General features: G+C 38.6%; 2 protein-coding genes across 4 annotated transcripts in view; one reads left to right on the top strand and one right to left on the bottom strand.

The window, feature by feature from the left end:
• LOC129772862 (protein limb expression 1 homolog) overlaps positions 1 to 17,619 on the top strand; it is a 210,995-nt gene that overhangs the window by 174,160 nt on the left and 19,216 nt on the right. The gene's annotated exons all lie outside the window — the stretch shown is intronic.
• LOC129772863 (uncharacterized) lies at positions 13,917 to 16,392 on the bottom strand. Its single transcript, XM_055776381.1, has 2 exons — positions 14,581 to 16,392; positions 13,917 to 14,525 (listed from the first exon to the last, which is right to left on the bottom strand). Exons 1-2 carry the CDS (start codon positions 14,905 to 14,907, stop codon positions 14,433 to 14,435), a joined length of 420 nt encoding a protein of 139 aa, XP_055632356.1. The 5' UTR covers positions 14,908 to 16,392; the 3' UTR covers positions 13,917 to 14,432.

Genomic DNA, 17,619 nt, shown 5'->3' with positions numbered 1-17,619 from the left:
TCAAGGATATAAATTGTTGTGAAGTGCCGAAATCGATTGACGCAAAAAATCTCATCAACCCATCATAGAATGACTGAGCTATGAGCGTTTGAAATTGGACATTTTTCAATTTTTCACGATGCAATCGATTATGGTTTTTTTCAATTTTTACCCCCCTCAATATGTTCCCGAAAGACGTAATCCTACTTCAAAAGTAAAACAAGACGGTAATGATGACGAGAGAAGAATATCGCCTGGTCTGTGCGAATGTTGTTTTTTGTTCGCGTCCGCGCAACTCACATTCAGCGTATTCGAGGCCGTCCGCGATATTGGTCTTGAAAAATGAAGCTTTTTCGTTTTCGGGGACAATTTGTCAGTGTGTTTTCTTCCCCGTAGAACAGACTTATGAGTTAGGTTCTCGGGCGACTACCTGAACACATGTCGTAGAGACAATGGGTTAACATTCATGTTACACGTATGCTCATTGAATTAATAATATGCTGGCTTCTAACACAATGCCTGACAGCAACGTGATATTTTTCGAGTTCAAAATCATTTGAATATCTACAGGCAAACATATTAGTCAAGAATGTCTCGAGCATACTCCCGAAAGGCTCATAACGCACTACGCGGAGGAAGAAAATTTGTTCCCAGCAACAAACAGAAAATAAAACAACAGCCCGAAACGAAACCTGTGTCTGTCCGTATCGAAAAAAACACCCGCTTGGACACATACACGCCCGCGGTTCGTCGACAATGTTGGGGCAGTTTCTCTCATTTTTTCCCTTCTTTCTTTAATTTATGCAAATACCCTGCTGATATATATGATTCAATTAGCTCTGTGAGAGCAGTCCGCTTTGCGCCGAAGAAGGTGCCTCCACGCCAACGGTCCCCGGAAGAAAGTGCTATGCCGCCTTTTAACCCATTCCGCCCGAAATGAAAATCCTACGCGCCACACAATCGCTCATTTCTCATCTAGCCTAGTCTATTTTCGAACCAATCAGAAGGAAAAAAAAGTTTCTTTTCCTGCAGTAAATTTAAGATTTATAGCCTTACATATGCTGCCTATAAATACCGAGATTATATACGAGGAGCAGCGCACACGATCGCTCATCTACTCACTCAGCAGCCACCCTTGTCTTGTGGGGTACACTCACGGCTCTTCGGCGGGGAGGCGGCGGCGGCGGTGCGGTTGCGCTGCGGTTCGACGACAGACAGACAGTTGTCCTATCGGCGCGATTCGATTCGGAAACCTGTGGCCCTTTTTTCCCTTGAAATCTAATCTCAATCCGGATGACTTTCATCGGTGACGAGCGCTCTGGCGAATTCAGTATGTGAGTGTTGGGGAAGCCCAACTGCACTCTGCACAGCTAGGTACTTGCTGTCGAAACCTCTACAAAGTCTTACAATGGATGTTGATGGTAGATTTTTGATTGTGTTAGGGATCACGGGTCTTAATCATCGTCCCTTTCAGTGCCGAGCGTTGCATCATGTGGATGCAAAATATTTAGCGCAGAGCTGCTGCTGCAGCAGCCGTAGATTGCTTCATCTCGCAGAGATGACACAAAAACCACCAACGCTCAAGTGGAACGAATCATAATCAAATCAAAGGAAATTAGTGAGAAGAAATCCAAGGAACAACGTCCGCTCGCTCGCCACTACTGTTCCTCATGCAGCTAGTGCTCGAGCGCAGAGTTCGTCGTCTGGTCCAGTCTTTTGACCGTTTGCATTTTTTGGTTTTGAAATACCTGCAAACAATGGCGTTCAGTAAGATTGTTTCTCGATATCAGTAACCAAGAATATAGCAGACGATTCAGGTATCCTAGGAAAAAAAATTGTTTTCAGATGCCTACCTACGAAATATATTTTTTTAAACCCATCAACGTATACTTTTATTAGAAGTACTAATTGTACAAAAATAGTTCATCGTATAATTTTTTGGGTAGTTTCCCGATTTGTTGTAATTAATGGTTTATAAAATATAATTAATTTTTAATTTATGACTGTTTTGACCCGTTCAAATATGCGACATGTGATCAACCCCTTTGAATTCAACTGACAGCTTGCATACACTCAGGTGCAGAGATGCCAACCTTCCTAATTTTTCAATATTTCCCAGACTTTTCATCAAGTTCCCTGACATCCTGACAAGCATTAATTTTTTCCTGATTTAACTGAAGTGATCCTGATTTATCCTGATTTTTGCAAATTTTGTACTTTTTACTTCATCGGAATGAAAACTGTCCGTCATAAATATACTGCCATTGTTTTTCGAAAATTAGAACTGTCATAACTGCCGACATAAAAATGCTCTCCGATTCGCACTTATATAATGCTTACTCTTTACTTTATTTTGTTTTATATCCATGAATTTCGAAGCGATTCACTTTGTCACGATGTCCCAACATTGTCTACATATACAGGGCGGACTCGATTATTTACAGTTTCTGATTTCTTTTCACTGTATATAATCGAGTAATAATTTTTTTTTTTCGTTTTTTTTGCATGTATTTTTTTCTTTTTTTCTTTTAATATTGTTGCCACAGCAGCCGAGAAAAAAAAACCTTGACGAAAGATCCTTTTCGAACAGAGGAGGCCGACACAAATTTCGCAAAAGCACGTCAACTCCGAGAGCAATTTTTCAAACGGTATGCTGAGAAAAGACTTGCGAAATACTTTTGTTAATTGTTAGAACCATAACCGGCATTCGATAGATGCTAATAAGAGAGGAGTAATTCGGAGCATATCTACTATATCCACTGAATTGTAAGTTATTAGCAGTACTTAACTTTGAACAACATTAGTATCATACAATGTTAAATTATAGTTTTGAAGCTCATCAAAAATAAAGCTGTCAGAAATCAGTGTCCTGCTCACGATTACTTCCTCGATTCTCAACAAATATAAAAGAAGAATTTGATTTTTGATTCATCCCCTTAAAGTTATAAAACACCTTTCTCACATGAAAAAAATAAATTTATCCAGATTCCCTCAGGAGGTGATAGACGATCATATTTGACGAAAAAAATCTTTCTACGCATATGTTCGAATTTCAACAATGACGGAATTATAGAACTTTTTGTTTGTTTCGGACTCTGTTGCCTCAAACTAGCTCTACATTAAAAAAGTACGCTACGGAAGACGATTCTGTTGCTTTCATTTGAAAGATGAAAAAATTTAGTACAGGCAAACCTTTTTTTGTGCAAAACTTCACCAGTAGTTTTAAAAAATCGTGTTCGATACACATTTTGAAAAAAACATTTTTTGTGCGATAGATAGGGACCGCATAAAAAAAGTTGTCCCCAAGAAAATAACTCAAATCCACGCCATTGACCGTTCAATTTCCTTTTTTTCCCTGCTTTGCGATGGAACACTTTGCCTTTTCGGTTGCGCGTGACTGTTTTGTGCTTTCAGTTACATGTCGAAACGTGTTGCTGTTAGAAATCATGTCATGCAAAAACTCAGAAAAACTTAGAGCATTTGATAAGAGGAGGGGAATGATTTCAGAAGTGGATAATCCAGACGCAAATATGCTTTTTCGCACTGAAATGCATATAAACCATCGAAAAAAACTAAATGAACGATAACTTCGTCAAATATGCTTCTTTTCATACACCGCACAAAAAATGTACATTAAACTAGATTGTTTCTATCAATTAAATTGAAGCTCTCTAACCACTCTACAATTTGTTCTCTGACACCCAACTTCTATATATCTTAATTTGGCTGCAATATCGATATAAACAATTCCTGGTGAAAATTCAAGCAAAATCTTCAAAAATAACTATTTTTACCCCACTATACATGTAATTACCACTTAAATTTTACCTAAACGTTGAAATGTTATATTTTTTCTTTCTTTTCTTTCTTTAAAAAAATATAAATTACAAACTGTATATAATCGAGTCAAAAATTGTACATAATCGAGTCTGTATGTAATCGAGTCCGACCTGTATTAAAGTATGATGTGAAAGAAAGGAGGAGTGGAGTGAAAGAAAGATATATTATATATATAATATATAATACAGCCACGCCAAACCGATAGAGTGGTTCTCAGATTTCCATGAAAAGTGGTAGTTTTGTTCTTTATCGCAAAACATTAGACCCGTATTTTTTATTTTTTCATTGGGGTGTCCATTTTCATTGTAGGATGGTCCGAAAAATCTTTTTTTTCACTTTTTCCTAAAAAATTTTTTTTTCGAAAATTCATACCTTTTGAACCACTGAATCGATTTAGATGATCGACATATCAAATTGAAGTCAATGTGCTAGTCTTTCATTAAACAAATATTGAACTTGCACCAAAAATTGATTTTATTTCCGTAATTATTGATTGTAGTGGTTTTTTTTTATTTTTTTCATGGCTTTGGACAATTTGGATATTTTTTTATGTTTTTCATGAAAAGCTGAAGATTTTTGAAATAACATAGCTTGATATCAAAGATGCTATTTTTTCGGTTTTGAGTCATCATTATTGGCTTCAATTTGGTATATCGATCATCTAAATCGGTTCAGTGGTTCAAAAGTTATGAATTTTTTTAAAAAGTCAAAAAAAGGAAAAAAGTGAAAAAAAGTTATTTTTCGGATCACCCTAAAACTGAAATGGTCACCCTAATGAAAAAAATAAAAAAATACGGATCTAGTTGTTTGCGATAATCTGCCATGCCAATCTACAAACTACAAATCTACTAATTTCACGTAAATCAGAGAACCACTATATCGGTTCGGCATGGAATGGCTGTATATAATATCAAAAACCATATGAGCATATGTAATATGTGTTCCATCAGAGCATTGCCCAAGCATATATTCGACAACACAACATATTATTTTAGAGTGTGACTCGAATGTCTATCTCACCAGCTAAACTAGTCGGATATTGAACCCTCGGATTATCACAGGTTCAGGTCCCTGTAAAATTCTTCGAAGAGAGAAATCCCGAACCCTATGGGCACCATAAAAATACCTTGGACAGTTTTCGTTTTTGTTTTCCCAAAAATCGGCAAAACTTTCCGGACAACACAACTTGAACTATCCTGATTTCTCCCGATTTTTATTTTGATTATTACTGATTTTTGAAAATTATAGTTGGCAACCCTGCTCAGGTGTACAATTTGTCAAGTGCATTCATAATGTATCGAACAGCGAACGACGTTGTCTGTCTCGACATATATATATATATATATATATATATATATATATATATATATATATATATATATATATATATATATATATATATATATATATATATATATATATATATATATATACATATATATATATATATATATATATATATATATATAGAGAGAGAGAGAGAGAGAGAGATGAAATTAAAGTGTCTAAACAATATACTCATTTGATAGGTGTTCGAATACACTCTAAAGTTCAACTAATCTAAATTGTAACTCAATATACCATAGCTCTTCCCCCTTACAACAAATTGGGTTGTTCAAATCGATCAACATCTTTGGTGTATATCTAAATATTATTTCAGGAGAGAAACTACCCTCTAATACCATGTCATTATTTCTATAATTATTAAAAAAGGATTACTCTGATCCTCTAAGCTAAAAATCAGCATACCCGGCCCTAGCAAAAACTTTTTGCGTATTGGAACAATTACCATGCTTGCACAAACATCACAAGCAGCAACAAGATTTTCAATGTCATACAAAACCTGATCCATTTCTTGCTGGAAGATAACACTAGAGGAAGCACCCTGCAGCAGTCTATTATATGTAAAATATTCTTTAATTGTGTTAAACACCATACATTTTCGTGAGTGTTCAGACATTGGTAGGTGTGGGTACCCCCCTCTAAATCCAACGCACAAAACACGTTACTTCCAGCTAATCTAGCAAAGAGGTCCTGAGCAAATTGCAATGGATAGGCATTCGGTATAATTACCTTGTTAATATAAACTTTGTAGTCAATTACTAATTTTTGAGAATTGTTTTTCTTGACAACTTCAACCACAGGGTATGTCCGCTCACTAGTTAGAATAGGAATTATAACGTTATCTTTCCCTAATTTATCTAAACAATTTAAAACCTTCTCGCCTGAAAGATAGGGAACGTCATTTGGCTTCTTAAAAATTATAATGTCCCTTTTCATAACCTAATCGGCTTCAAAATTATTTATTTGAGTAGAAAAATCCTTGACAAAAACGTCAGAAAACTTTAATTTTATTCCAGCAATAAGTGCGCTATTTTGTTTTTCTGTAATATAATTGATTGGTATTAAATGACCAAAATAATGTCTCCAGTTGGGAAAAAAATCATCCAACCATGGTCTACCCAGCAAAGGAATAAACTGGTAATCACAGTCAAGAACTAAAAGATTCAATTTTACTTTCTTCACCTTGCATTCAACAATAACTTCAACTTCCCCAAAAACATTTCACCTGGAACCGGTAAATACAACTAATTGCTCACCAATGATACAAAAGATCCACTATCAATCTTCATCTTTACAGGATCATTTTCAATAGATACATTTAACAAGCAGGGAACATTAATCTTATTTGTAGAGGAAAAATTCATGCACTCCAAGTCAAAATATAAAAGTCAGTCAAAATAAGCTGCTTGCTCGAAAACGCTCGAATGTCTGTTTTGAACTTCTCTTGGTTGTCTAGAAATCAAACGGTATAACACACCAAACCAACTGCCACACTCAACCGATGCCAAAAGCGAGCATCAACCGATTTTCAGCAAAATTTCCTCTATGGCAAACTTCTAGTCGATGAAAATGATTGTCGCCGGGTAATTTCCCGATGGTTCACGAGCACTTCCAAACTCAGAAGAAAAACTTTTTCTTTAAAAGCACTTTCTAAAAGAACAAAAGGTTTAGTTGTGTTAATTGTATTCCTTTGTTAGAAATACGTCCGCTAAAAGCAAATGGCGCATTGGTTTACTAAAGCGTTCGTCACCATGGTCGCACAATACCTTACCAAAAATTTATTTGGCTCACTATTCTTTGTAAACTTTTACCGTGTTTATTTTCCCGGATAGAACTGGTCACCAAACTGCCGCTGCTTCTTCCAAACGGTTGCTGATCGTTTCTTGTTTATCCTGTTTATCCAATATACTCATTTGATAGGTGTTCGAATACACTCTAAAATTCAACTAATCTAAATTGGAACTCAATATACAATAGAGATGTGTAAGAGTTTTTCGGAAGACTGCTCCGAACAAGGAATTGTAAATTGCCCACATTTTGCAATTTTTGTCGATGGTATTTAGGTCATCGACGTGTTCGTAATCGTAGAGTAGATTCCGTATATTAAGTTTTTTAGGTAGCGGAGATAATCCATCGGGGCTGAAGGGTTATTGATGTAGCATGGTTATCTCTATATCGGATGTAGTACCAAAGTATCAACTAGGCCCCAGAACCAGAGCCGTGAATATCGAATATGCGGTGCTGGGCTTGGGCTTAGCTGTGCTAACGATAGAGCTAGGCCCAAACCTTGAGGCAGCACTTGGATCCCCTACCTTTGCGGCGGATTCCATGCTTGGGAAAGCTATACCCATCTGCCCATCTCATAATAAAGGTGATGCATCACTTGGAAGGTGATGTCTTACGAGCGCTTAAAAGAGGCCAATACCTGGTCTCTTTCCCAAACTCTTTGCCCTACTTTTGGGGGTACGACTATCCTCTGATAGTTTGCTGGTAGGTTCGTTAACGATATTTTTTATTGCATTTTAGGGAATTTTGCATCAGAACTTGCTGTGTACTTGTTCTGTGAATCTTCTATTTGAATAGCTGCGAGCGTCTTTTTGCGTACGGCATGAGACACTCGGCGATGATAATAAAGTTTTCGATCGTCAATGAAATTAAAATTAGATGAAACGAGGTCAAAGTCAAATTTATGAAAATGAAACATAAAAAAATCGACATCCCTGGTTCCATGACCAAATAACAGAAAACCCGAAAATTGATCATGATCATGCGAATAAATTAATTCGCAATACTTGATCATGATCATGCGAAGAAAACATCAGGAATCCTAAGGATGTTAAGCAGTTATCGAATTTGACAAATCATTTAAGCATTCTAGCAAAATATTCAACTGGCTATCGGCATGTACGCCTTCCAAAGTGTTTCGAACGATACTTTCTGAGTTAGGGATTTCAAAGCAATCAGTTCGGAACGAGGTTTATTTTAATGCTAATGAATGTGAACGTAATTTTTATTATTGTTGTCAATTGGTAGTCAAAAATAACAGAAAACGTCATAACTCTCAAATACTGGTGAACATTTGTACAATATATATAGTACAGCAATATAAGATTAATACGAGCGAGCGAAACAATTTATCGCTTGCATTACTTCGTCACATATGTACACGGCCCAGACCGCGATGGATATAGATCTCCTTTTTACTGTTACGAAACACTTTCCAACTTCATTTTGTAATGAAGTGTAACGTTATCACGCATTTACGCAACAGCATTATTGGCTATATGGAAGCGTGGTCGTGTAAAACAGCCTTGCATTCCAACCGACCGTGGTTCGATCCCCGTTGACGTCGTTTGGACTTTTTTTCGTGCAACATTTTAAAGCGTTGGGGGATAGATGATTTTATTTGCTCACTTGACTCTTCAAGACACGATAAGGCATGGTTTCTGCCGAAAATGAAATGCTTTCTGGCAACGCTAGTTTGGGTGGGTGTACGTCTGATTGAGTTCATCAAATGCATGATTCTGATTTAGAGAACCTTAGATAAATGACGACCCTTTACTATTGAATGTGCTTTATCGAAATGGTACTGAAGAATTCTTGTAACTCAAATATTGTCTTATTTTAAGGGAATAGTTTGATTACAAGGTTCAATTTGGTTATTGCGAGGTTCTTGGTATCGAAAAAGTAATACTCAGAGTGTATTATAGTTTTGGAACTACTATCCGTAATGGTGGCAGTCCAGTCGAACGAAACACTGTCAAAGAAATATAAAAAAAATATTCCAAAACTTGGCCCGTGTTCGTTAGCTTAGTTGAAATATTCACAAGTAGCATAAACCGGAGGCAAATTGATCGCGATTTTCATAAAAATGGTTTGCTTAAATTATACCCAATTAGTTTGAGCTGCAGGTCATTCGGAGACCGTCCGGGTTATGTAGTCGAAAACCCTTGAAATGATCACCAATGAGCTAGTATTGACAAACCATGAATGTTCGATATGTCGCTTGATGGGATTTTTTTGCAATTTAATTAGCGATTCGATGAGAACCACTGACGAAAAGAACCTTCAGGTGATTATTGAACGTGTTATATGAAAAAGCTTTTACATTTATTTAAGCTACACCTTCAAAACTTTCAAAACACTATTAGTTTTTAGGGATCTTTCCGCGTTGGTAATGTTTCTGCTAGAATGAGGGTTTCCTCAATTATTCATTAATATTCTTAATTCCTGATTCCAATACGTTTCTCTCAATACAATTCTCTGGGTTGAAGATCTTTTGACAAATTTTGTGTTATTTTTTCCAGTTTTCGCCAATTGATACTCATTTAATAGACAATTTATGGCTGCAGCAAAACTTGTCAGTTTAGTTTTGCATGCTGGTTTTATGTATAGAAATTAATTATTATCTATAAGATAAATCGGCCAGCTCAAACCTTCGTAGGGGTATGGGGTGGAACCATCATCACCATCACCATCATCATCATCATCATTAGCATTCCAAGCCACATCTGCACTGCAAGAATCACATTTTCGACTTCGAAAATTATATTCGGGCGAAAAAAAAGAGAGCACATAAAGCAGGAGATGTGAAGAAGCGAAGCGCATGATAATAAATTCAGCCTTTCATTATATTGACCAAATTTTCAGCAGTTTGATCGCGGTCGATGTCGCACATTTCTGGTCGCACAACCGCACGACAGGCAACCTGTTCCGATCAATCGTTGCGATCTTTGCGCGAGCAAAGATCGTCGTTTCCACAGGACACCCAACACCCGGGCACTCTCTGCACTTTTGAATTTTAATGTTTTTACCTCGGCCCGGAGTGGTATGTCATGTTATGTTTTGCCTAATGTTGGCCGTTTTGATGTGGTGCCTTGATGTATCCCACCGAAAAAAAAAAACAGCGAGCGTCACCGGGCCGGAGAAAAAAAATTATAGCGTTTCCCAACGAGCTGCATCACAACCACACAACCGCACCGCTGCCCAGAGCAAACAGCACACTTGTACCTGGTCCTAAAACTGATTTTGATTAAATAATAATAATTACGTTTAATGTTTTCATTTTATATCCCTAACGCTATGTGTTGGTTGTTGTTGCTGTGTTACTGTTCGACTGGATGCTGCTCGATTTTGTCAAATTTTGCTACGCTGGTTTTTTTAAGGCACAGGGGAGGAATTGCAAATTAACATTCAACTCGTTCCAATCGATTCGGGAGGCTGTGTTCCGATGTATTTGGTTTCTCTTTACGAGTTTTTTGGTTTTATCGCTTCCATCACGGTTTGCCAGCTTTTGATGTCAAGGACAGAGTTCAACTGCTAACTAGCGTAAAAGGTCTCATCTCAGATTTTATGTGAAAAAGCAGCCCGTTTGCAGCCCCTCCAGTGTAATTGCATCTTTGTAAAGACTAACCGTGCTTCTGGTTGAGTTTGTTAATTAGAAATTTTCAGATAGCCTAGCATAGTGGTGAGAATCCAGTCGATTTTGACGTGACTGATTGTTTTAATGTTGTTTTTATTTTGAAACATATGGCCAAATCTATTTGATGTTACACTGAGCAGTTCCCAACAGAAAATGGAAATTTAATTGATTTGGATTTAAGATTGTTGGGCTACACAAAATCTTGAAACATTGCTTAACCAAAAACACTATTTACAATATACAAGGATTTTTCAATGAACTTATACAAAATGCTTTGTAAATCATAAAACACTCCAAAGCTAGATACGATTTTTGGTTACAAAGATATACAGTAGGGTGCCATAAAAAATGTTTACCGCCTTGGAAAAATACCTTATGCAAAATGTCAGCTCAATCGGACTTAAGGGAGAGTGGCGCAAAGCGGTCAAAGTTTGAGTTTTTTGAAAATCGAACAATCACTCAAGGGGGAGTAAGGGAAATCGGGGGTTTCGAAAAAAAAATGTTTGATACCAAATGTCTTAAAATTGCTCACTCGAACTTCATTTATTAGTGTCGCAAACGTTAAAATGAAAAAATTGAGATAACTTTTTTTATTGGTACCCAAAACCATATGTTTCGTCTCGTAGCTCGCAAAAAAAAACCCAGAGTGTCAGACGAGACAAACAGACAAAAAAATGTTTTTCGAGATGACACTAGATCTCGACGTTTCATGCAATTTTAAGGCATTTGGCATCGTGTAACTTTTTTAAATTTTAGGGTCGGCCCTAGTGTGTAGGGGAAAAGGGAATTTGGACCACCTAAGCAAATCGCCTAATATTTCCAAACCAATACGGTCTAAATAAAAAATGTCACATTGTATACTGAGCTACACTTGTTTTCTCTCAATAAATAATGTTTAATCATTATATAAAGCTTCAATCTACCAAATATATCATAAAATGGAAGAGATGATTTTTGGATATTAAAATTTGATGCGGGGTGATTTGGACCGTCTGTGGGGTTATTTGGTCCAGTGTGTGTTTCATCGAAAAAACCATACTTATGTTTATGTAAAGTTTTTTTTTGTATTCAGTCTTCGGTGGTACCGTACAGACTAATCCTAACCTATACTAAATTCCTAATTCTACATATGAAACAATGTCTGGTAATATTAAAATCGAATTTTTCACAAATTACATTGAAAGCTCTAAGACAGGAGCATAGGGAACTGTTGTATCCATAATCAGTCCTGTGTCTAGGAATGGCGATTAGAGCGGAGTGTCGCAGCTGTCGCGGGGCTACGGCAAATGACATTTCTTGTAGAAGATCAGGACAGTCAATGTTGTTCGTCAGGACGTCGAATATGAACAGCTGTTGCAGCCTTTGTCGTCGTACAGACAGGAGTTCAAGACTAATCAGGCGGCAACGATCTTGGTAGTCGGGAAGGTTTAGGGGATCGTTCCAAGGTAGGTTACGACGTGCGAAACGTATAAACATTTTCTGAATGCGTTCGATGCGGATTATCTGGTACGTGTGGTAAGATGCCCAGACCGGAACAGCATATTCTATTATGCTACGAACTAATGCACAAAAAAGCGATTTCAACGCATACACGTCGATTAGCTGAGCAGCGTTGCGACGAATAAATCCAAGTACGGAATACGCTTTGGCAATACTAATGGAAACGTGCTCATGAGAACGAAGTTTAGAATCCATCATAACTCCCAAGTCGCGAATAGACTGTATGCGTTCCAATGGAATATTGTCGATCAGATATTGGTGTGAGACTGAAGATCGACTGCGGCTAAAGGTGATCATTTTGCTCTTGATTATGTTCACACTCATACCATTCTCTTTACACCAGCTCAGAACAACGTCGATGTCGGTTTGCAATAAAAAGCAGTCTATTTGAGATGCGATGACTCGAAAGATTTTAAGGTCGTCAGCAAAAAGCAGCTTCTCGGAGGATATACGAAGGCATAAATCGTTGATGAACAGGATAAAAATCAATGGACCCAGCACGCTACCCTGCGGTACACCAGATGGTATGTTGAACGTGCTGGATCGCGACGAATTCAGTTGTACGAATGCTTTTCGATCTATTAAGTATGACATTAACCATTCCGCGATCCAGGTCGGGAAGCCTATGTGCTTCATTTTTTCAATTGCAAAGGCGTGCGGTACAGTGTCGAAGGCTTTCGAAAAGTCGATATACACAGAATCTACTTGATTACGCCGTTCGATCTCACGGAACAGTACGCTGGAGTAGCACATTAGGTTGGTCACCGTAAAGCGATGCGGTAAGAATCCGTGTTGATAGTCAGAGATAATAGGCTTTACAGCATTAAGCATGACGTTGTGCGTTAGAGATTCCAAAACCTTTCCCGAACAACTGAGAATCGAAATTCCTCTATAGTTGACCACATTGTATAAACTGCCGGATTTGTGGACAGGAATCATAGAAGCGGTTTTCCATAAACTTGGAAAACATCTCTGTTCTATTGAACTATTAAATATCATCGTCAAGGGAACCACCAAAGATGCAGCGCTGTTTTTCACTAATAAAGGCGGCAAAGCATCCACTCCAGCTCCTTTTGAAACATCCAATTTGATCAATGCACCAAGTACTTCATCGTTGGAAAAGTCGAAGATCGGAAGGTGGATATTATGAGATGGCAGGTTGTTGGAAAAAGTTGGAAAACAAATTGGCAGCTTCGTCGGCTGTACTGGCTGTATGGTCGTTATAGGTAACATTAATTGGTACGCGGTTGCCAGCTTTTTGTCCTTGAACGTACCTCCAGAACATCGATGGGTTTTGCTTTAAGTTTGATTCCACTCTGGATATGTATTGTTGAGAGGTGGAGGAATGTAATTCATTGTACGATGTCTCGATGCCACGCAACCGCTCTCTATTCACATCTGATCTAAGAGCAAAGAATCGCTTACGTGCTCTCCTCAGTCGATTTCACAAGTTTCGCAGCTCAGCTGTCCACCAAGGTTTTTCACTAACGTTGCCTAAGTTACGACGACGGCGCGGAACATTTGAGCGAATAATTTCGGTCAATTTGTCGTAGAATAGGAGAACATTTGCATCAACAGACTGTCTGCTCAGAAATTATTGCCAGTCCATGGACGAAAATGCGGCATTCAGCAAGTCGAAATTGCATCGACGGAAGTCTATGTCGGATTCATCCGAAACAGTGTAATTTTGGTGATAAGTGACCAAATTATGTATGTCCACCAACAGAATGAACGGAGGGTGATGTGAATCGACGGGCAAGAGAACTCGTGAAGGCTAAATCCAAAAGTCTATTATTAGAGTTGACATGTGAATTCACCTGAACCACGCCACACGCCGAGATGTAATCGACTAGATTTGTCTCTTGCTCATTGGATGCATTAGAGGGTAAATGAAGGAAGATTATAATCCCCAATGAGCAGAATAACGTCGTTGAGGGATGACAGATCCGATATGTTTTGAGCAGCCACAGCGTGGGTCGAATATAGCCCAACATCGGAGCCCGGAGGAAGGTAAATAGCAGAGATGAACAGCAAACGATGAGGAAGTGTTATTTTTACAACAACCTGTTTCAACTGAATGCATTCAACTAGGGAAACCGTCGTGCAGTGCAATTTACTTTTCATAGCGACAAGGACGCCACCACCCCTCGAAAGGTCACTAGTAGACTCGTTGCGATCACACCGGAATACTGTGTAATCCGATGTGAGCTCTGTGTTGCTGATATCGGACCTGAGCCACGTTTCGATAAAGACGATTATATTGTAGTCACAGCACGACAGTTTCAGTTTCAGTTGTGTCGTTTTAGTGCTTAGACCTCTGACGTTCTGGTAGTAGACAGATAAATTTTCATGAACAGGTTGAGCCACACCGTTTCTGACGCTGATTGATGGCGTGGTGCGTGGACAATCGGACCCTCTGTCGTGACAGTTGATTGAGACGCTAGAACCGGTGGATGAGTCAGAATCTGAGCTACTAGATGCATGGTCGTACTTACCAATGATAGCAGGGTGGAAGACCCCTTCTCCGATCTCACACACAGGGCCAGGACGACTGCTGAATTAGGGGTTTCCATGTGGCCAGTTTCGTTGCGTCCCGGAGTTGAAGCGTATTGCGCAGAAATTCTTGAGGCCTGACGATTGAGCAGTGTATTGCTGAAATCGAGCAACGAATCAGGGGTTGATCTGTTCGGAAAATTTTGATACTTGCCTGACGGAACAGGCTGGACAGCCTTATCTCCATTATCGAACACAGGGCCGGAACGACTGTGGCAGGAACCGATGAGATATGGCTCGACTGAGCCGAAAGGATAAGGGCTGTCCATAGAGCCTATTTGTGTGCGTCCCAGGTTGACCTCGATGATTGATGTTGACGGTGATTGATCGGATTTAGCTAATTCTATAACGAGATCTGACGAGATGACATAGGGCCGTTTGTTTGGTCGTGGTTGAAAACGTGGACAGTCACTTTAAAAGAGACAAATGATAGATCCTCGAAACGTTTCCCACGAGGAACCAGTTTGACCACGTTGACCAACGATGGGTCTACATTCGCGATGTCGTGAACATGTTGTTTTATGTCACCTTCTTTCTGGTCTGGGGTGAATGGAGTCACGTAGAAATCTACCATATTATCACGAGGCTGTCTAATTTTAGCAACATTCAAAGTTCCAGTACTATGCCGAACAACATTGGCACTGGCACTGGTGTTGGGCAAGTTTCGATGTCCGGAAATAACTGAGTTCGACCCTTCGTTCGGAGCATGGGATAGAGACTCGTTTGTGGATAATTCATTCGGTTTTCCAATTGATGCTGCGGGTGTGGATGCAATTGCCTGAGTAGTGGATCTCGACTGCTGGTTCGATAGGATTTTTACGCGTCGATTTCCCACTACTAGTTTGTCTGGTTGCTGTGCAACTGAGCTATTGACTTCATCCAGGACTTCAAAGAAAGATGATTCGTCACATGATCTCGAGCGATTAATAGGATCAATTGTGTCATCTAGATTGAGTTGGTCGATGTTGTGAAGAAATATTGACTTATCTTGCGATTGACTGGTTTACCTGAGTTGCTGTTGTGATCCAAAGAGTGTTTTGTATATAGTGCGAAGATTATCACCATAGTTCCCTAACCGTGTATCCATGGAGTCCGTCCGTATCAGCAGTTCGCGTAGTGCTTTTATAATAGTTTTCTCGCGGTTGTACATAGCAGGGTTGAAATTCAACCGACATGACTCACAAAACCAGAGTAGTCCTACTCTGGCTGACCATGTTGAGTAGTGAAGCTTGGTTAATCCCACACAAGTGTGGTGGAAAATAAGACCGCACGAACCACTGCACGCGATTACATTCCCGGAATTCAAGGATCGTGAACAAGCTTGACCTGTATCCATATTGCAGAACACGTTTGAAGATAACGAGATCACGATATAATGTCTCGCTATATGACGGTGACAACAGTTGGCAGAAACGCCTACAAGTATGCAGCCACTGATGGAAGGACGAGTTTCCAATGCTTCCAAGATTTGCTACTTGGTGGCACTTCGAATCAATGAAAGGTTCCGAAACGAGTATGAAATAGACGATGGCGGTGTCAATACGTTAGAAAATTCACAACACAAAGCATAAAAAACACTCATACACGATACAACGACACGATAATAAAGCACAGAAATGTGATAATATTAACTTAGTTTAAAGCGTCCGAGCAAGTCGGGTAATAAACAACACCGAAAAGCAGTTGTAATTGGTGAACGAAATTTCGGCGGAAACAATAGTGAACTGATCAACGACGATGATGATATAATAAAATTTTGGGATAATGTTACAATCAGTAAGAATGTTTTGGGATCAATACCAGGTGTCTTGGCCAGATTCCAGACCAGAAAAGTTGGATTAACACCATCTCGAATTCTGCATGGTTCTTTTCACTGTTGGCCGAAACACTTCAAACACTTTTGATGCTTGGTCAAAGAAAATCCGTTCTCGATGGCCTGCGCTGCTCTTTCAAGCTCCTCCTTCTTCCAACGTTGTCTGTCCATCCTCTTCTTGTAATTCAGCGGCATCTGGAATCAATCAGACCAAAGAAAAGTCTCAAACCTGTAGGACCAATTCACCCCACAAAAACGTGTCCATGTCACCCCACACAACACGCAAAAATTAAAAAGCAATTAATTTCATTTATTGTTATCAAACTTACAGTTTCGCTTCATCAAATTGTTCCTCTTCTGTAGGCGAACGGAATTTTACTGCACAATACACGGAAAGTTTGTTTAATCAGCGGGAAAAACCTTAAAACCAGGATCGGAAAACTAACATTTTTTTACGATCAAAGTACTTGATGTATTTACGCTACCGTTTCCCTCTACTTGTGAAGTTTTACCAATGTTTATTTTTACTTTAGGTACATACGGTTCAACAATAGAAGGAAATGACATTATAGAAAATCCAAGTTGAGCCGTAATTTTCGAGATAAAGGGGTGGTCCAAATCACCCCATATGACCAAATCACTCCGTGTTACCCTATACACTTTTACTATTTTCTCAAGTCGTAAGCAGGTATAAGCTTATAAAAATTGTTGCAGCACAATACATTTCAGATGTATTTTACAATGAAATGCATGACATAATTTTGAATAAAACATTTATTTGCACTTTTCATGAAATTCAGTGACTATTTTCTATTGCAATCTGAAGCTTTGAATTCATATTTGTTATTTTTTATTTTTGTTATTTCTGAATATTTTAGGCATTTTAATAACCAGTCAATGATCAGCACGTGGGATGAATCGGAAAATCCTTTTGGGCATAGTTCTTTAGAGTTTCCACGTCGAAACCTCCCCATACTTCCGAAATTCTCACCTTCAACTCATCAATGATGTTATATAGCTTCTTGATGACATAAGCCTTCGCACAATGGTCCCCCAGAAGCTTTACAATCGCATAAAACCCAAATCAAACTATTGAAGAACCTCCCCGGAAATTGCGATTTGGCTCTTTCGTAAATCCATTGGGACCATCAAAATCAACCTTTTTTCT

Source organism: Toxorhynchites rutilus, chromosome 3 (genome assembly GCF_029784135.1).
Source record: "Toxorhynchites rutilus septentrionalis strain SRP chromosome 3, ASM2978413v1, whole genome shotgun sequence".
NCBI lineage: Eukaryota > Metazoa > Arthropoda > Insecta > Diptera > Culicidae > Toxorhynchites > Toxorhynchites rutilus.
This window is presented reverse-complemented; position numbering and strand designations above follow the sequence as displayed.

Excerpts from the sequence above, each read along its gene's own strand:
- LOC129772863 (XM_055776381.1), bottom strand. The coding sequence starts at position 14,907 with ATGGACAGCCCTTATCCTTTCGGCTCAGTCGAGCCATATCTCATCGGT. Across the intron at positions 14,526-14,580 it reads CTTCCACCCTGCTATCATTG|CGTCTCAATCAACTGTCACG; the intron begins GTAAGTACGACC and ends CACCGGTTCTAG.